This window comes from Doryrhamphus excisus, chromosome 19, assembly GCF_030265055.1.
Source record: "Doryrhamphus excisus isolate RoL2022-K1 chromosome 19, RoL_Dexc_1.0, whole genome shotgun sequence".
Classification (NCBI taxonomy): Eukaryota; Metazoa; Chordata; class Actinopteri; order Syngnathiformes; family Syngnathidae; genus Doryrhamphus; species Doryrhamphus excisus.
This window is the reverse complement of record NC_080484.1, coordinates 13559838-13577517: the sequence shown is the minus strand read 5'-3', so window position 1 is coordinate 13577517 and position 17680 is coordinate 13559838. Positions and strand designations below refer to the sequence as shown.

At 46.9% G+C, this 17680-nt stretch overlaps 3 protein-coding genes across 3 annotated transcripts; 2 read left to right on the top strand and 1 right to left on the bottom strand.

Moving 5' to 3' along the window:
- The first annotated feature begins 36 nt into the window (after positions 1-36).
- Positions 37-4595, top strand: mgat2 (alpha-1,6-mannosyl-glycoprotein 2-beta-N-acetylglucosaminyltransferase). The gene is made up of 2 exons (XM_058056345.1): positions 37-236; positions 2852-4595. The coding sequence occupies exon 2, from the start codon at positions 3070-3072 to the stop codon at positions 4462-4464; it is 1395 nt and encodes a 464-aa protein (XP_057912328.1). The 5' UTR covers positions 37-236; positions 2852-3069; the 3' UTR covers positions 4465-4595.
- Positions 4596-6395: 1800 nt separating this feature from the next.
- On the bottom strand, positions 6396-11632 carry wdr20b (WD repeat domain 20b). The gene is made up of 4 exons (XM_058056344.1): positions 11328-11632; positions 9759-9941; positions 8255-9673; positions 6396-7544 (listed from the first exon to the last, which is right to left on the bottom strand). The coding sequence occupies exons 1-4, from the start codon at positions 11574-11576 to the stop codon at positions 7488-7490; spliced, it is 1908 nt and encodes a 635-aa protein (XP_057912327.1). The 5' UTR covers positions 11577-11632; the 3' UTR covers positions 6396-7487.
- On the top strand, positions 10892-17545 carry hsp90aa1.1 (heat shock protein 90, alpha (cytosolic), class A member 1, tandem duplicate 1). The gene is made up of 12 exons (XM_058056343.1): positions 10892-11913; positions 12033-12979; positions 13508-13657; positions 13865-14231; positions 14303-14436; positions 14500-14808; positions 14869-15034; positions 15108-15298; positions 15376-15523; positions 15589-15857; positions 15928-16261; positions 16992-17545. Exons 3-12 carry the CDS (start codon positions 13508-13510, stop codon positions 17099-17101), a joined length of 2178 nt encoding a protein of 725 aa, XP_057912326.1. The 5' UTR covers positions 10892-11913; positions 12033-12979; the 3' UTR covers positions 17102-17545.
- Positions 17546-17680: the final 135 nt, after the last annotated feature.

Genomic DNA, 17680 nt, shown 5'->3' with positions numbered 1-17680 from the left:
TGATTAGTGTCGTATGCTAGCTGTACCCAATATTGGCGATGGAAGTAGCCCGCCAGAAAGGAAACAAATCAGCAGACGAACGCGAGTGCCCCCTGCAGGACGAAGGAGCGCGGGCCGCCAGCAGAAGCATCCACCAGTTGGCCGTTAGCTTCTCCAATGGAAGGATGGCGGAAAACGGGACACGGAACCAACTGACGTTGCCTTCCTAAGTGGACACTCACCCGCTCCGCCATTAGGTAACTGAAGTTAACAACACGGCTGTTCTGGTTCTTCGGAAGCGGACGCCGGGTGCTTTTTTGGGGGGGTTGGCGAGCTATTCGTTCACCAGCAGACGGGCTAGCCTAGCATAGCCTAGCTAACTTGAAGTGTCGCTAGTAGGCTACGACTATCCCCGAAGAGCTAAACTAACACGTTTGCTTTGACGTATACTTAAATCGTCACTTTATGATGATGTGTTTATTATGTTGTGTAATTATATTCTGTGCCGTTGTCGCTAGTTTAGCATCGGAGAGAGAGGGCGTCAAGTGAAGGAAGTATCTAGCAAATATGATATAAATAAAGATTGAATTGAATTGAAGGTTCCAAAATAAGCATCAATTATGTAAAAAAATATAAACAAAATATCAATGGATGTACTATTAAGAATATAATTCATAAGTACAAGTTGTACTATTAATGTAATGAATTGACAAATGACAAAAATTATTATCCCTACGGTAATGACTTGAAATGCAAAATAAGACGATGTTATTTAGTAGCTAGTAGCTATAACTACTTGCCACGTCATTATGTTTTATATTCCACATGATCATGAGTACTTGAAAATATCTGTATAATGAGCAAATCAGCCTGGTCTTGACTCTTGCTACTGGTCCGTTTAATCCATTTAAAAGCATCTCACACAAGCTTGAACAGTGGGAAAGGGTTGGGGAGTGGGGGGTTGTCACGCCGCATCAGTCGTTATCTCATGACCTACTTAAAAACAAAACTGTATTATATATGGAAGCATGCTAATACCTGAGATCAAGGGCCCATAAACAGCAGGTTTGATGAAAGTGGGACACCGCCACTCAGAGAGGCTTTTCCGTCATGCAATGCAGGTGCAGGACGTGTATTGTACTTACTTTTTACTAATATTACTGTCAGTTTCTGGTTGTGTGCATGTGGGACGAATGGTATCAACTTCACGCATTGCTCTTTCCCCTTTTTTAATGTTCCTCCTCATATGCCAAGTATATTCTTGTAAATCTTCATTTTTTTGGGTCATAACAGTTTTCTCTCAATATTTTGGCTTGCTTTTTCCCCATTTCTGCTATAGCCTCCCTCCCACAATATTGAAACTTAAATCTTAAATAATCTTCATAATTGTCCTCTCATGTATGACTTTATTGTTAAAATATTGTGACTTTCAACCTTTCTCCACAACTAAATATTACGAAAATTACAAGTATTTGTTGTTTTGTTGTACAGTTTATTACAACATTAAACCCCACTAAAATCACATTATTACTCATAATGTTACTGTAAAATTACTGCTGATTCCTCAGTTTACTTGTTAAATTATATTGTTAGAATGTGCAGCACGCCGGAAATGCCCTTCGGTTCGCACTTTGGACACCCCTGACTTAATAGTATCAACCTCACTCATTGCTCTTTCCCCTTTTTTAATGTTCCTCATCATATGCCAAGTATATTCTTGTAAATCTTCATTTTGGGGGGTTATTATAATAGTTTTCTCTCAATTTTTTGGCTTGCTTTTTTCCTATTTCTGCTATAATACCTCGCTCCCCCAATATTGAAACTTAAATCTTAAATAATCTTCATAATTGTCCTCTCATGGTTGACTTTATTGATAAAATATTGTGACTTTGTTCTCGTAACATTCAACCTTTCTCCACAACTAAATATTACGAAAATTACAAGTATTTGTTGTTTTGTTGTACAGTTTATTACATTAAACCCACTAAAATCACATTATTACTCATGTATGTTACTGTAAAATTACTGCTAATTCCTCAGTTTACTTGTTAAATTATATTGTTAGAATGTGCCGCACGCCGGAAATGCCCTTCGGTTCGCACTTTGAACACCCCTGACTTAATAGTATCAACCTCACTCATTGCTCTTTCCCCTTTTTTAATGTTCCTCCTCATATGCCAAGTATATTCTTGTAAATCTTCATTTTTGGGGGTCATTATAACAGTTTTCTCTCAATATTTTGGCTTGCTTTTTTCCCATTTCTGCTATAGTACCCCCCTCCCCTAATATTGAAACTTAAATCTTAAATAATCTTCATAATTGTTCTCTCATGGTTGACTTTATTGTTAAAATATTGTGACTTTCAACCTTTCTCCACAACTAAATATTACGAACATTACAAGTATTTGTTGTACAGTTTATTACAACATTAAACCCCACAAAAATCACATTATTACTCATAATGTTAGTGTAAAATTACTGCTGATTCCTCAGTTTACTTGTTAAATTCTATTGTTATAATGTGCCGCACACCGGAAATGCCCTTCGTTTCGCATTTTGAACACCCCTGACTCAGACCGTTTCTGTAACAGTCATTGGTCATCATGTTCCCTCTCTGCCATCACTGGTAGGCTTCTATGGCAACGTCACAAAGAAGCTCAACATCCATGGAGCTTGCCCTTTGAGTGTGGTATTTTTACCCAAACGTGTCAGGTCGAGAAAGGGTATTGTATGTGTAGGACAAGGGAGTCTTAATGGTATCGGTCCAACACCCGTAGTAGCTATACCACCTAATCATGTGGCTAGTGATGACTTGTCCGTCTTTCCGTCCAAATCCACATCAACTTTATGTATGGGTTTGTTTTCCATTCAGGCAGTTCGCAGTCACTGCAACCTTGCTGCCTTCCAGCAACTGTCATGCCTTATGGAGTGTTCACCCCCCACCCCCACCAGTGGCAGTGGAGCGGGATCCACGCTTCCAGCAATTAGCTCCTCCCTAGCGCCCTTTTCACCGTGCTGTGTGAACCGCATCACGGCAGCGCTTTGATTTTTTTCTCGACAATTCCGACAATTCATCGCCGATCCCCTATCATGAGATTCCGAATCTACAAGAGGAAGGTGGTGATACTGACTCTGGTGGTTGTCGTTTGCGGCCTCGCCTTCTGGAGCAGTGGACGACAGAAGAAGAGTGACGCTTTCCCGAAGGAAGCGGCGGTAGCGGTGGTGAGGCGAGGTAACGTCGTTGGCAGCAGCAGTCTCAACAATCATATCCAGTTACCAGCCACACCCGCTGCTAAGCGAGCACCCGTTCCGCCTCCGGTCGTCCAAACAAATGAGACGCACCTGGACAGAACAAAAGGCAAAGAATACAAAGCAGACGTGGACAACGCGACGCTGGTGTACCGCGGCATCGTCTTCCAACTTAACTTTGACCAGACGATAAGAAACGAGGAGAAGTTCAAAGCGGCGCGGCAGAAGGATGACCTGGTTGTGGTGGTCCAAGTCCACAACAGACCAGATTACCTCAAGCTGCTGGTGGACAGCCTGCGCAAGGCCAGAGGGGTGGAAAGCATACTGCTGATATTCAGCCACGACTACTGGTCCCCCGAGATCAACAAAGTGGTCAGCTCTGTGGATTTCTGTCAAGTTCTTCAGATTTTCTTCCCGTTCAGCATCCAGCTGTACCCACAGGAGTTCCCTGGTAACGACCCCAAGGACTGTCCTAGGGACATTCCAAAAAAGGAGGCCTTAAAGCTGGGATGCATAAACGCAGAGTACCCCGACTCATTCGGGCACTACCGTGAGGCCAAGTTCTCCCAGACCAAGCACCACTGGTGGTGGAAGTTGCACTTTGTGTGGGACAGAGTCCACATCCTCAAGGACCATAATGGTCTCGTACTGCTGATCGAGGAGGACCACTTCCTGTCTCCAGACTTTATCCATCTGCTGAGGCTGATGTCGACCCTGAAAAGGGAGCAGTGCAGTGACTGCGACATCCTGTCGCTGGGCAGCTACAGCCACATCGGCTACTCCAGCAAAGCCAACAAGGTGGAAGTAAAGGCGTGGAAGTCCACGGAGCACAACATGGGCATGGCTCTGCATCGAGAGACCTACCAGAAGCTCATCTCCTGCACGGACACTTTCTGCACCTACGACGACTACAACTGGGACTGGTCCTTGCAGCACCTGACCGTGTCCTGCCTGCCTTCTTACTGGAAGGTCATGGTCAGCGAGGCGCCGCGGATCTTCCACGCCGGGGACTGCGGCATGCACCACAAGAAGGCCACCTGCATGCCGGCCAGCCAGAAAACAAAGATAGAAAATATCCTGCAGAGCAGCGGGAACCAGCTGTTCCCCAAGAACCTCCTGATCACCAAAAGACTGCCGTCCAACGGGGCCGGAGGCGTGGCACCGCATGTGAAAAACGGGGGCTGGGGAGATATCAGGGACCACGAACTCTGCAAGAGTTACGTTCGATTACAGTGACCTTAATTGCTACTATTTGTCTTTTTGCATCCTCTATAAAGAACGCCTTTTCAAACTAAATCTTTATGGACTTTTCTTCATATTGCCTGTTTTACTGGACTGTTCCAAATAAAAATGAATGTTGGATCTTTTCATGTTGAATTATTGGATCCGAATTTTCTTCCAACTTGGCACTTTCTTGGTCGCGTGCATGTCTGATATTTTGGGGTCTCTCCACACTGAAAGGGGAAAACTATTTGATGGTTTCAGCCTTTCGTCCACACGGCTGCGGCGTGCTGACGACCCTGAAACATGCATTTATCTTCCGCCTATCTTAGGTCGGGTCAGCCGTCTAAGCTGGGAAGCCCAGACTTTTCCTGTCCTTGGCTACTTTGTCCCATGTGAGAGACTATCGGTCGGACATGCCCCAAACACCTCATCATAGGGTGGCATCCTGACCAGATGCTGAGCCCACCTCATTTGGCTCCTCTCCATATGGAGGAGTAGCGGGTCTACTCTTGAGTTTCTCCTGGTTTCTCTTACTGGAGGAAACTCATTTCAGCCGCTTGCGCCCGTGTTCTTGTCCTTTTGGTGATTACCCAAACCTCTTGACCATAGATGAGGGTAGGAATGTAGATCCTGGTAAATTGAGAGCTTTGCCTTTCGGCTCAGGTCCCTCTTCACCACAACAAGCCAGGAAAAGCGGCCAAATGATCCAAAAGGAAATATGCAAATCGGCCGCCTCAGTTAGCGGACGTTTCTTTAGTGTTTCATGTATCGTGTATGACTGCTAGCAGGGTCGAAGTAAAGTGAATAGCAGTACCACCTGGGGGAATTATTATTATTATTTAAAGTGAACAGACCATGGCATGTATTTTATTAGATTATTAATCATAAAAGCCTGCTCTTCCAAGTGACATCTACCTTGCTGTTGAGGTCACCCAAATTAGCAAACTGGTCTGCCACTCCTCATGGACGTCCAATAATAATAATAATCAGGCCTCTTGTCTCTGGGGACGGCTTAGAATAGATTGGGGCTGAGAGGAAGTGGCTCTGGTATCTGGAAATGCTTTGCTGACGCTTTCAAATCCTCACAAGAATGCAGATCGTGCTTAGACCGTGGGATAGGATAGAAGCTGTTCAAGGACCAGGACTTTATTCTTTTGTCCGAGACAATTTTACAGACTTACCATGATGCATTACTCTGTTTTTGTGTTTCTTTCCCCCAACACAAGTCTCACGGCACTGCACCAGTCTTAATCATTTAGACATCGTGTAAACAACAATCTAACCACTTCCTTTCTAAGCAAGCTATATTGTCCTCCCTTTTACATTGGCATGCAAATAAATACACGAAATGCTTGTGTCGGTGTTCGAGGTAAAATAAAACACAAAGTAGGTGATAAAGACATAGAAAGCACGGATGCCGACTCAGCCGTTCCCCATCGATCGTTCCCTGATGTCGCAGTTTGTTGCTTTAACGACCCGCGGGGCACCCATACTGTCCTAAATGCACGTCATTAAAAATGGACGAGCGCTTTTACTGCCTGCTTGGAAATGACAGTGAAATATTTATACGGCGTATAGATTAGTAGAGTGCACTTTACCAAGCACGGAACAGCATGAACCTATGGACAAGTTATTGCAGGCGTTCTTGCAGTACTGCCCTCTAGTGGCCAATATAGGCTGTCACAAACAGGTTCATTTTAAGCTATATATATATACACACATACATAGCATTCATTTGACAAGACAATTATGAGAAATATTTGAAGTATTCAAATCAAATAACTTCACAACTTGTGAACTGGTGCTTCCGGCCCCCCAGCATGCATTGCAGCACTTTCATAGAGAAGCTAAAAGTTGCGTGCGTTCTCCTGTTACAGTTCTTTATCTTTCCCTGGCAGTAGTAGTTTCCGTGTGTGTTGATTAAAAAAAAAAAAGACACATGATCATAGTCTGGCAAACAGTTTTTAATAGGCGTCACATGGAGGAAAAGGCTGCCACCATTCAAATCCTCACAGTTTTCCCACAAAGTGGGCGGCAGGGAGACACCCTCACACCTCCAAAGCCACATCCTGAGAGCATGAATTGTATCAACATGTTAAAAAAAAAAAAAACAACATATTAATAACGTGTCGCGTCAATTCACACTAGGCCGGCGTGCGTTCCTGCGTTTTACCTGAGCTCAAGTGATGGCTGAATGTGTCCTGCCGTCCTTCCAGACAGGCTGGTATTCAGCACTAGCAGTTAGATAAAAGGTTCTCCTATGTAGCAAACGTTGCTTTCATAAAAAATACACCTGAATTCTCTTTATGTACAACACAAGTTGAAAAAAAATTCTGCATATTCAAAATGTTTATTTTATTAGGTATAGATTTTCTGTATTAGAAATAACTATTCTCTCAAAAGAGGCTCTTTTTAAACTATGAATCATTTCCATAAATGACTTAAGTACAATATTTACATATAATACAGAGCCTGCGTTGCCTGAAAAGAATAGGAAACAGTACAAAGGTGTTGAATTATCCTAATTTTATATCTTTCAACACTCCCCCGCAAAAAAATGTACATCCATTGTCCTCGAACAAACTTTTAAGTGCAAACGTTATTTAAATGGAAAAGGATGACTGCAGCATCCAGCATGGGGGAAGGAGAGGGGGGGGGGGGGGGTGCTTCCTAATCTGCTTGTCTTGTCCAGCTAGGAATTACAAAAACAAAAAGGGAAAGATGGGGCTAAATTTGTGCAAATACTTGGTGTGGTTAGATGGAAGAATGGGGGGGGGGGGGGGTCTTTCCAATCATCTTTGCTCCTTTCAGAGGCCAAAGGTCAAGCACAGAAGACAACATGGCCGCAGCAAAGACACTCACAGACCAACCATGGCATCCCTTACGTCGACCAGCCGGACTATTTTAAAGCTTGCTTACCCCCCCCCCTCCCCAACTTGGAAAATAGCACCCATTTCACTGCAGACTGAAGGCGTCAAGTTCCTATGAAGTGGTGTGGTGCGGCCTCTTTCCAGGGAGGGCTGGAGGGGGCGGGGCTATACCACCGTTCCACTGGGGGAGTTGGTGGGGTTGTTCTGAGATGACAGCAATCCCTACGGAGACACGGAAGATACGTTGATCAGCAAACGGACCAGTCGGATGCATGTGGGGGTCAGAGGCGGAACAGCGAGCGTTCCCACAGCTCTGGGCGGCCGGCCAGGGGGGGGCGACGTGAGTCACAAAACAAATGCAAAGGCAACTTATTCCTTTTGTTTATGCAGGAAGTAGGTACTAACGTAGTAGGTAGTTTTTTTTAATTAACCTTCTCTACTTTAGCGTACCTCAAACTAAACGCGGGTACTACCAGGCACTATTCCTAGTACATGAGGATCCAAGTGTGTCAATCGGATACCATGGCAGGCACGCCTAAGTGCTATTTTAAAAATAGCATTTAGCATGAACGCTAAGACAAATGGCAACAGCAGGAAGAATTGGAAAATCAGCAACAATTTTCCAAGAATAAAGTCAAAATATTAAGACCAAAACGTTGGAGTTTGAGAGAACGTTGGAATATTAAAATGCGGAAAAATCTAGCTATTTTAGTCACATGAAGTTTTATATTATGAAAATTGGTGGTCATACTACCAAATGTTTTTTTTATTTTATAATACTATTAAATAAGGAAGTTGCATTATTTTAAAAATAACAGCAAAAAAATCATAGTAATACGCCTTTTGAATTAAAGCGGAGACGGTATCATGGTATCATCACACAGGAAAACGCAGCATTGAGCTCAGGTATCACATGATGCCCTGTCACTCACCACTTTGCCAGGCCTCGCCCACGTGCAAACGAAGCCCTCCTGGCAGGCCGTGACCAGACAGTCCTCCAGGAAGATTAACACAGTGAGTCTCTCGTGGGCGATCTTCTTGCACACCAGCGGCTCCAGCAGCGGCACCTCCTCCATGAGCGGGCACAGCGCGGTGCCCAGCGTCTTGGCCGTGTCGCCCTTGGCCGCCCGCGAGGCGCTCAGCTGGTTGAGCTTGTCGCTACTCTTGCTGCCGACGCCGCCCACGCTGTGCACGCGCTTGTGGTCCTTCTCCGGGCGCTCCTTGCGCGACTCGTACAGCGAAAGCGTGGCGAACTTGCCGACGCCGGCGGCGATGAGGGCGCTGTCGATGATGCTGCCGCCCTTGGCCGTGTTGTTGTTGCTGCTGCAGCTGCTGTTGCTGCTGCCTGTGTGACTGTTGGGCGTGCTGCCGCCGCCTGCGGGGTTGGGGGATTGCGGCAGGCTGTTGGAGCGAGGCAGCGTTCCCGGGAGGGAGTTTGGCGCGTTTCCGCCCGTGCTGCTATTGCTAACAGTGTCTTTGCCATTAGCGCCACTGGGATTAGTGGTGGAAGTGGATACAGTGTTTGTCGTGTTTTGCCCAGTGGCTGGAGGACTCGTGGCACTCATGACGTTAGTGTGAGTCCTGGTGCGAGACAACGGGAGGTGTGGGAAGAGGATGTCCTCGGTAAGGTCCCACAGACACAGCTGCGTGTCCTGGCCCACTGACCCAAATCTGTAGGTCACGCTAACAGGCCGACTATCTGTAGAGTTCCTCTTGGAAAGTTTGGAATGGGCGCTGTTGGCCCTGTCCCGCCCTGCGCTAAAGTGAATCTGCTCATAAAAGTCCTCGTCGCTGCCGCTGAACTCGGCGGGAGGGTCGCCGTCGTCCACGCTGGTGGTGCAGTGGTCGAAGGCCACCACACTCACCCACGACTTGTGGCCATGTCCCCGGGCGATCACCCTGCAGTCCGAGAAGGACCACACGGACACCAGGTCGTCCTCCCCGCCCGCGACAATGTACCGACCGTCGGGGCTCCAGCACACGCACAGCAAGCCTCCGAAGTAGCTCTTCATGGTGCCGTGGAGCTCGGCGGCGTCGAAGCCGAACACCCGCAGGTAGCCGTCTTGGCTGGCGCAGGCTAGGAACTTGCCGTCTGGCGAGAAGGCAAACTCATTGAGGGCCCCGTCCCCCACCGTCCAGCGCAGTAAGGGGTTGCGGCCCGATTTGCTCTTGCAGGTGTGCACAGCGTAGTTCTCCCCCTGCTTGAGGAGCTGGTAGTGCGGCACGGCGGTGCCACACGTGTTCTCCACGTTGTAAAGGTACATGGCACCACTCGAGTGCGCCACCAGGAAGAGGCTCTCCGAGCCGGGAACCCATCGTACGCACGTCACCCGCGACTTGTCGATGAGTCTCTGAGGGGGGGCGAGACAGCGGCTGATGTTAGCATGTAGCTCGGATTCATTCATACAGCGCCAACCCGGTTACAACAGCACCAACCTCCTCGTTAAAGAGCTTGCTGGTCTCCTTCTTTATGGGGTCTATGAGCTGCACCTGGCCCGCCGAGAAGCCCACCAGCAGGGAGACGCTCTCGGCGGTGGCCGTGATGGGGTTGAAGTCATGGCAGGTGGGCTGCGTTCCTTTGTATATCCTCTTGTCGATGGGCTTGCTCAGGTCGGCAGCCTGAAAACGACAACGATGACAGGAAGACAAAGGAGTTCTTTACGGCGATGTCGCCAAACTGGACAGACTGGATGCAAGATATTTCCAAACAAAACATTCTTTCAATTATCTCTCGTGGAGGGCAGACGTCAGGATGCAATGTGCTCCAAGGGTCTACCACACCGTGACATTATGAAACAAACAAGCGATTTAAACCTCACACCATATACTCATTCATTCATTTTCTACCGCTTTTCCTCATGAGGGTCGCGGGAGCCTATCCCAGCTGTCTTTGGGCGAGAGGCGGGGTACACCCTGGACTGGTGGCCAGCCAATCACAGGGCACATATAGACAAACAACCATTCACACTTACATTCATTCCTATGGACAATTTGGAGTCGCCAATTAACCTAGCATGTTTTTGGAATGTGGGAGGAAACCGGAGTACCCGGAGAAAACCCACGCATGCACGGGGAGAACATGCAAACTCCACACAGCGATGGCCAAGGGTGGCCTATCTGTGAGGTCTGCGAGCTAACCACTCGACCGCCGTGCCGCCCACACCATATACTGTTTTATGTATTATAACACAGTAAAGTATTATGCTCAACATTTTACATTGTATCATCACAAATTTACAAATTATTTTAGAGCAAAAAAGCCCACAATTTTTTTTAAAAGCTGAATTTACAGGGTCGCAAAAAACCATTGAGTATTTGGATACTTATTTTCAAGTACATACTACAAAAAACACTTTCCGTTGGCAAAAGCAGGTACTACTGGGTACTATTTCTAGTACTTGGTCACTTTGCTGCAGCAGTCCTATGGTATCGACGCCCAGCTGAGCAAGTATTTGGAACAGTACACTGTAGTACCGGCCTGCTTTGGCCAGTACTACAGCTTCAATAGCAAGTCATGCCGAGTAAAGCTAAGTGGGTGTCATGTACTGAAGGGACAGAAGATTATATTTAAATGTTCTGAACTAATAACTGACAGATTAATTCCATCCGCATTCAAGCAACGATCAACAGTTGATGCTCAAAAAGATGACATCCAAGCCGATGTGTTTTGTCAACAGTAGATCACGTGACATCACATACATGCGAACACGCACCAAAGGCGGCCACTTCCACTTTAACTGCTAAGCTAACACGGTCGCCGTTGGCGTAATTAGGGCAGCGAATGCTGCATGTCAAACATAAACAAACATTTAGTCCACGGAGAGACGAGCAAGTGCACAACAAAAACAAACAAGTATGGCAACGTTAGTTATAGCGATGCCAACCAACATGGTCAGAATGCTACGTGGCCTTTTGTGGACAATGTGCGCCCTTCAGTGACAGAATTTGAAAGGAGTTGACAGTCAGTTTTGCTCAAAGCCACAAGCTGCCGTCGCCGTTGTTTACCTTTCTCACACCTTTGTAGATATAAAAGTAGAGCTCCCGGCCCACATTGAAGCAGATCCTATCGCCGTTGCCCGACTGGTCGTTCACATTGACGAAGGAGACCTTGACGGGGTTAGAACCCTGTGAGTTGAAAGGCACCCGGTTGGGGCGGCTGTACTCGGAGTGCGTGAGGAGTTTGTAAACGCCTTCCCGTGTGGTGAACTGAGTTTTAATGTCGTTGGTCTCCTTCCCTCCTCCCTCCGCCGCCATCTTGGAAGTCGCCGTTCATCCTTGTCCGAGGACCCGGATGTGACGGAGTACGCAAGTGCAACTCTAGAGCGGTGGGTGCAGCGAACATGCGCAATGAGAGGCACAAGTCACGTGAGGCAACGAAAGTAATAAAGCAGTGAAGTTTGTGCTAGTGACGAAGGCTGTGATCGAGATTTTATTCGATTTTTTTTTTTTAAATCAAAAAGTCGCCAACCAGAAGCAATGATAAATAATACACACAAAAAAAATCTACACGTGGACTAGTAAGACCGAGTTAGAAAATTTTCATTTAATGTATTTGTCGTCTTTTTTATATAAGTGTCAGATTAAAGAAGAGGTGCGTTAATTCAGGTGTTTTTCTAGTATATTACCCCACCTGTATTCCGAATTGCAGGTTAAAAAAAGTATATTTACTTTGTTTCATTCATTCATTTTCTACCGCTTATCCTCACACAGGTCGCGGGGGTGCTGGAGCCTATCCCAGCTGTCTTCAAGCGAGAGGTGGGGTACACTTAGCATGTTTTTGGAATGTGGGAGGAAACCGGAGTACCCGGAGAAAACCCACGCATGCACAGGGAGAACATGCAAACTCCACACAGAGATGGCCGAGGGTGGAATCAAACTCTGTCTCTTAGCTGTATGGCCTGCGCGCTAACCACTTGCACGCCATGCAGCTGTTACTATGTTTAATGGTCTTTCGAAATAACGCGTGAATGTTGCATATAGCCAGGCTTTTGCGGGCCACATAAAATAACATGGAGGGCCACATGTGGGCCCTGGGCCTTGTGTTTGAAGAGTTCAGTAGAAAGTTCTAGATTAGGCTCAGTGCAAAAAATGGTCTTTTCACACGATCAATGACTACTCACCAAAATATATAATATATATAATAACTTGAGCTTGATTGGCTTTAAATATATGATACGTCAGTGTATGTGTTTATGCAATGGTCACGGCACCACAGCTGATAGCAAAGTCAATGCCCAGCTGTGACGCTTTGCAGGATGGGTGTCGGGGGGACAAGGGGGGGGGGGGTCCCGGAGCCTTAATAGCCAGCCAGCCAGCCGAGCTATCAGGAAGCTTCTTGTGTCTGAGTGACAGGCACCACTTGCGACTTTGGCTGCCCTATAAGGGCACATCAGCATTGGGGCTCTGGTGTTTCACTTGCCACCTCCGTGGAGCCCCCCCTCGCCGTAGCCAACGTATCTTCTGGAACCTTCTGAATGGGAGCTTCCAGAACAACCCCCCACCCTTAAGTATAAAAAGCCACTGGCGTGTCACAGACGTCCGCATACTCGCTACTTGCTTGAGTACACCAAACGGGAGGCCAGCCGGGCGAGTCTTGGAGCTCTTCACCAAATCCAAACACTTGAAGCCCATCTTGAAGAAAACAGATCAACATCGAGGTAAGAAGATCAAAGCTCATTGCATATTTTTTTAATTTTTTCTATTTTGATAGTGGAGTTACTTTGACTTAGCAGATGAAGACCCCTATTTACTGTTAAGTTGATAGCATTCGTGTACGGGCAACAGTTTAGACATCCGACTGGACCAGTTAGATCGGTTCATGAGCACATGGCATGGAGGGTGACCCTGAGCGAGAGGGCAATGGCGGATATGACGGACCATATGTTCATAACCACACATTGAAGAAATGACATTTAATCAAACATGGCGTGAGTAGACGCATTTCAATCAATCAATCAATCAATCAATCGGTCCCTGGGGTATTTGTGTCCTTTACCATCAAGGTGTTAGGTAACCCACTGGGGGATGGTCAAAGGATCAGAACGTTTGATTGACAGGATGAACATGTGCTCCACCATCAGCAGCTGCTCACGCCCTGCCCCCCCACCCCCGATTCTGCCCATAGGCCATGCGGTTGCCTTATGGCCCCTTCAATCTAACAGTTACATTACTTCTTTTCTCTGCAGATGCCCGAAAACGCCGGCCACGCTATGGAAGAAGAAATGGAGACCTTTGCCTTCCAGGCTGAGATAGCTCAGCTGATGTCCCTCATCATCAACACCTTCTATTCCAACAAAGAGATCTTCCTCAGGGAGCTCATCTCCAACTCCTCTGACGTAAAGTGAATTCTTCATTCCGCATTTACGTTTTTTTGATTCTCAGTATTTTTGAAGTTGACGACCGTAAATGTGTCCCAGCTTCAAAACTATGTAGAGCATCCATGCTGAGATGTAACCACTCCCACAGTGACATACTGGAGAACGTCCTGAGGGCTGTCCGGAAATAAGCAGAACTGTTCAAACACCTCCATTTCTCTCTGATAGGCTTTGGACAAAATCCGATACGAGAGCTTGACCGATCCGAGCAGACTGGACTCCTGCAAGGAGCTGAAGATCGAAATCAGGCCCGACCTCCACGCCCGCACTCTCACCCTTGTCGACACCGGAATCGGCATGACCAAAGCAGACCTTATCAACAACTTAGGCACCATCGCCAAGTCAGGCACCAAGGCCTTCATGGAGGCTCTGCAGGCCGGAGCTGACATCTCCATGATCGGTCAGTTCGGTGTGGGTTTCTACTCGGCCTACCTGGTGGCTGAGAAGGTGACGGTGATCACCAAGCACAATGATGACGAGCAGTACGTGTGGGAGTCCGCGGCCGGGGGATCCTTCACAGTCAAACCCGACACCGGTAAGATGATTATTTTGGTGAAGATGTTTGGTGAACGATGTTCACGGGTACTGATCTGCGATGACCTTCAGGGGAGTCCATTGGCAGGGGTACCAAAGTCATCCTCCATCTCAAAGAAGACCAGACAGAGTACTGCGAAGAGAAGCGTGTCAAGGAAGTTGTGAAGAAGCACTCCCAGTTCATCGGCTATCCCATCACACTTTACGTAAGTTCACGTCAACAAATGCTTGAACTGAACACCATCCTAACACCATCTTTACTTTTCAAGGTGGAGAAGACCAGAGAGAAGGAAGTGGATCTCGAGGGACCAGGGGAGAAGGACGAGGAGGCAGAGAAAGACGCCGCAGAAGACAAGGACAAACCCCAGATTGAGGACGTGGGCTCAGACGAGGATGAGGACACCAAAGAAGGCAAGAACAAGAGAAAGAAGAAGGTCAAGGAAAAGTACATCGACGCTCAGGAGCTCAACAAGACCAAGCCCATCTGGACCCGGAACCCAGACGACATCACCAACGAAGAGTACGGCGAGTTCTACAAGAGTCTGACCAACGACTGGGAGGACCACCTGGCTGTCAAGGTATGTTCTTTGGAGACATGGACCATGACCGAAGTCCTTCAACAACTCTTTTGTCTGCAGCATTTCTCCGTGGAGGGCCAGCTGGAGTTCCGAGCGCTTCTGTTTGTGCCCAGAAGGGCCGCCTTTGACCTCTTTGAGAACAAGAAGAAGAGGAACAACATCAAGCTGTACGTGCGCAGGGTCTTCATCATGGACAACTGCGAGGAGTTGATTCCAGAGTACCTCAGTGAGTGCCATCAGATTACTCCGTCAAAAGTCTCCTTTCTGCTTCGTGACACATCTGTCCTCTGTCTTCTCAGATTTCATCAAGGGCGTGGTGGACTCTGAGGATCTGCCCCTCAACATCTCCAGAGAGATGCTGCAGCAGAGCAAGATCCTCAAGGTAATCCGCAAGAACTTGGTCAAGAAGTGCTTGGAGCTCTTCACAGAGCTTTCAGAGGACAAGGACAACTACAAGAAATGCTATGAGCAGTTCTCCAAGAACATCAAGGTAGGCTGATGTGGACTTCTGTAGACCTCATAAGATTATTTTGACAATACTGACACACATTTGAATGTTTGTTCCAGCTCGGCATCCATGAGGATTCCCAAAACAGGAAGAAACTATCAGAATTGCTGAGATACTACACCTCATCCTCCGGAGATGAGATGGTGTCCCTGAAGGACTACGTTTCACGCATGAAGGACAACCAGAAACACATCTACTACATCACAGGTTTGGATCCAGCTCCATTCTCGTCCTCGTCTTCAGCACGTTGAACAAATCGACTCTTGCAACAGGGGAGACCAAGGACCAGGTGGCCAACTCTGCCTTCGTGGAGCGCCTCCGCAAGGCCGGCCTGGAGGTCATTTACATGATTGAGCCCATCGACGAGTACTGCGTACAGCAGCTGAAAGAGTACGACGGTAAGAACCTGGTGTCTGTCACCAAGGAAGGCCTGGAGCTGCCTGAAGATGAGGACGAGAAAAAGAAGCAGGAGGAACTCAAAACCAAGTTTGAAAACCTTTGCAAGATCATGAAGGACATCCTCGACAAGAAGATTGAAAAGGTAACAAATGTAGATGTGGTAGATCATGGATTAAGTCATTTTGCTGCAACTCATTCTTTTTATTTTTCAGGTCACCGTCTCCAACCGCCTGGTCTCCTCGCCATGCTGCATCGTCACCAGCACCTACGGCTGGACAGCCAACATGGAGAGGATCATGAAGTCCCAAGCCTTGAGGGATAACTCCACTATGGGCTACATGACGGCCAAGAAGCACCTGGAGATCAACCCCGCGCATCCCATCGTGGAGACATTGAGGGTGAAGGCAGAGGCGGACAAGAACGACAAAGCGGTGAAGGACCTGGTCATCCTTTTGTTTGAGACGGCACTGCTGTCTTCAGGGTTCACACTGGAGGACCCGCAGACGCACGCTAACCGCATCTACAGAATGATCAAGCTGGGCCTTGGTGAGTGTTTGGGGCTGTGTTATCTCTGTGTGGATGTTCTCCTCAAGCTTGGGTGGGTTCTTTCCTCCTACATATGAAAGGATGCATGTTAGGCTAACTGGAGACGCTAAATTGTGCAGTGGTTGTTTATATGTATGTTGTTCTTTGATTGACTGGTGGCCAGTCAATGACATTACATTACATTGGTCAAAGCTCAGGGTTCAATTCCACCCTCTGCCATCTCTGTGTGGAGTTTGCATGTTCTCCTCGTGCATTCGTGGGTTCTCTCCGGGTACTCCGGGTTTCCTCCCACATTCCAAAAACATGCTAAACATGCTAATTGGCGACTCCAAATTGTCCATAGGTATGAATGTGAGTGTGAATGGTTGTTTGTCTATATGTGCCCTGTGATTGGCTGGCCACCAGTCCAGGGTGTACCCCGCCTCTCGCTTGAAGACAGCTGGGATAGGCTCCAGCACCCCCGCAACCCTCGTGAGGAAAAACGGTAGAAAATGAATGAATGAATGAACGGTCAAAGCTCACTCCCTGACACCTTAAGAGCTGTGCTGGACAAGGAGTTGACAGCTTGGGCATTTAGTTTGTTGTCTTAATTTCTGGACACAGTTTGGAGCTCTGACCCACGTGCAGGGGTGAACTGCTTTGCACTTACTTGGTCAAAATAAATGGATGAAGCGATTTTAAACGTGGCTAAAGGACGGTCTCACTAATAAGCGCTTTTCGTCATTCCCAGGCATCGATGAAGACGACTCCGCAGTCGAGGACCTCGCTCAACCCGCTGAAGAAGACATGCCAGTTCTGGAGGGAGATGATGACGCGTCAAGAATGGAAGAAGTTGACTAAACCTGCTTTCGTGACACATTTTTTGTAATTTATTTAGCCCCCCCAGCAAAAAAGACATAAGACGACATAAGATTTTAAGTTTTAAGTTATCCATCTCAGCTGCTTTTGTAAAACTAGACTCAGAGATACAAATATGGTATTTTTGACACATTTGTATTTTGTTAGTTCAGTAAATTTAAATATTTTTTTTTTAATTTTAGCAAACAAAATAGAATAATTGCACAAATTCAAGAACTCCACTTTGATATGATTCACCTTTTTGTTTATCCAATGTATGCCAACATATGCTGCTTAGCCAGGGTGTGGCGAAATGAAATTGAACTTTCTGGAGCACATAATGTTTTGTGCTCATGGTAGCCTGGTGTTCACTGGAAGTACAGTGTGGTCTCTTTTTTTTTGTAACATTTTTTTTTAATGAAAGCATTGACATTTGTAATAAAACAATCAGAGAAACACAAACTTTAAAGTCTTTTCTTCCAAACTTCAAAAAAACGTTGGAGGATGACTTCATAAAGGACGTGTTGCAACGTTAACGTTTACATTGATCAAAGATGTTCTGGAATGTTCCCTGAACTCCTC

Excerpts from the sequence above, each read along its gene's own strand:
- mgat2 (XM_058056345.1), top strand. The coding sequence starts at position 3,070 with ATGAGATTCCGAATCTACAAGAGGAAGGTGGTGATACTGACTCTGGTG.
- hsp90aa1.1 (XM_058056343.1), top strand. The coding sequence starts at position 13,508 with ATGCCCGAAAACGCCGGCCACGCTATGGAAGAAGAAATGGAGACCTTT. Across the intron at positions 14,232-14,302 it reads CACAGTCAAACCCGACACCG|GGGAGTCCATTGGCAGGGGT; the intron begins GTAAGATGATTA and ends GATGACCTTCAG. Across the intron at positions 15,035-15,107 it reads GTTGATTCCAGAGTACCTCA|ATTTCATCAAGGGCGTGGTG; the intron begins GTGAGTGCCATC and ends CTGTCTTCTCAG.
- wdr20b (XM_058056344.1), bottom strand. The coding sequence starts at position 11,576 with ATGGCGGCGGAGGGAGGAGGGAAGGAGACCAACGACATTAAAACTCAG. Across the intron at positions 9,942-11,327 it reads TCTACAAAGGTGTGAGAAAG|GCTGCCGACCTGAGCAAGCC; the intron begins GTAAACAACGGC and ends TGTCGTTTTCAG. Across the intron at positions 9,674-9,758 it reads GCAAGCTCTTTAACGAGGAG|AGACTCATCGACAAGTCGCG; the intron begins GTTGGTGCTGTT and ends GCCCCCCCTCAG.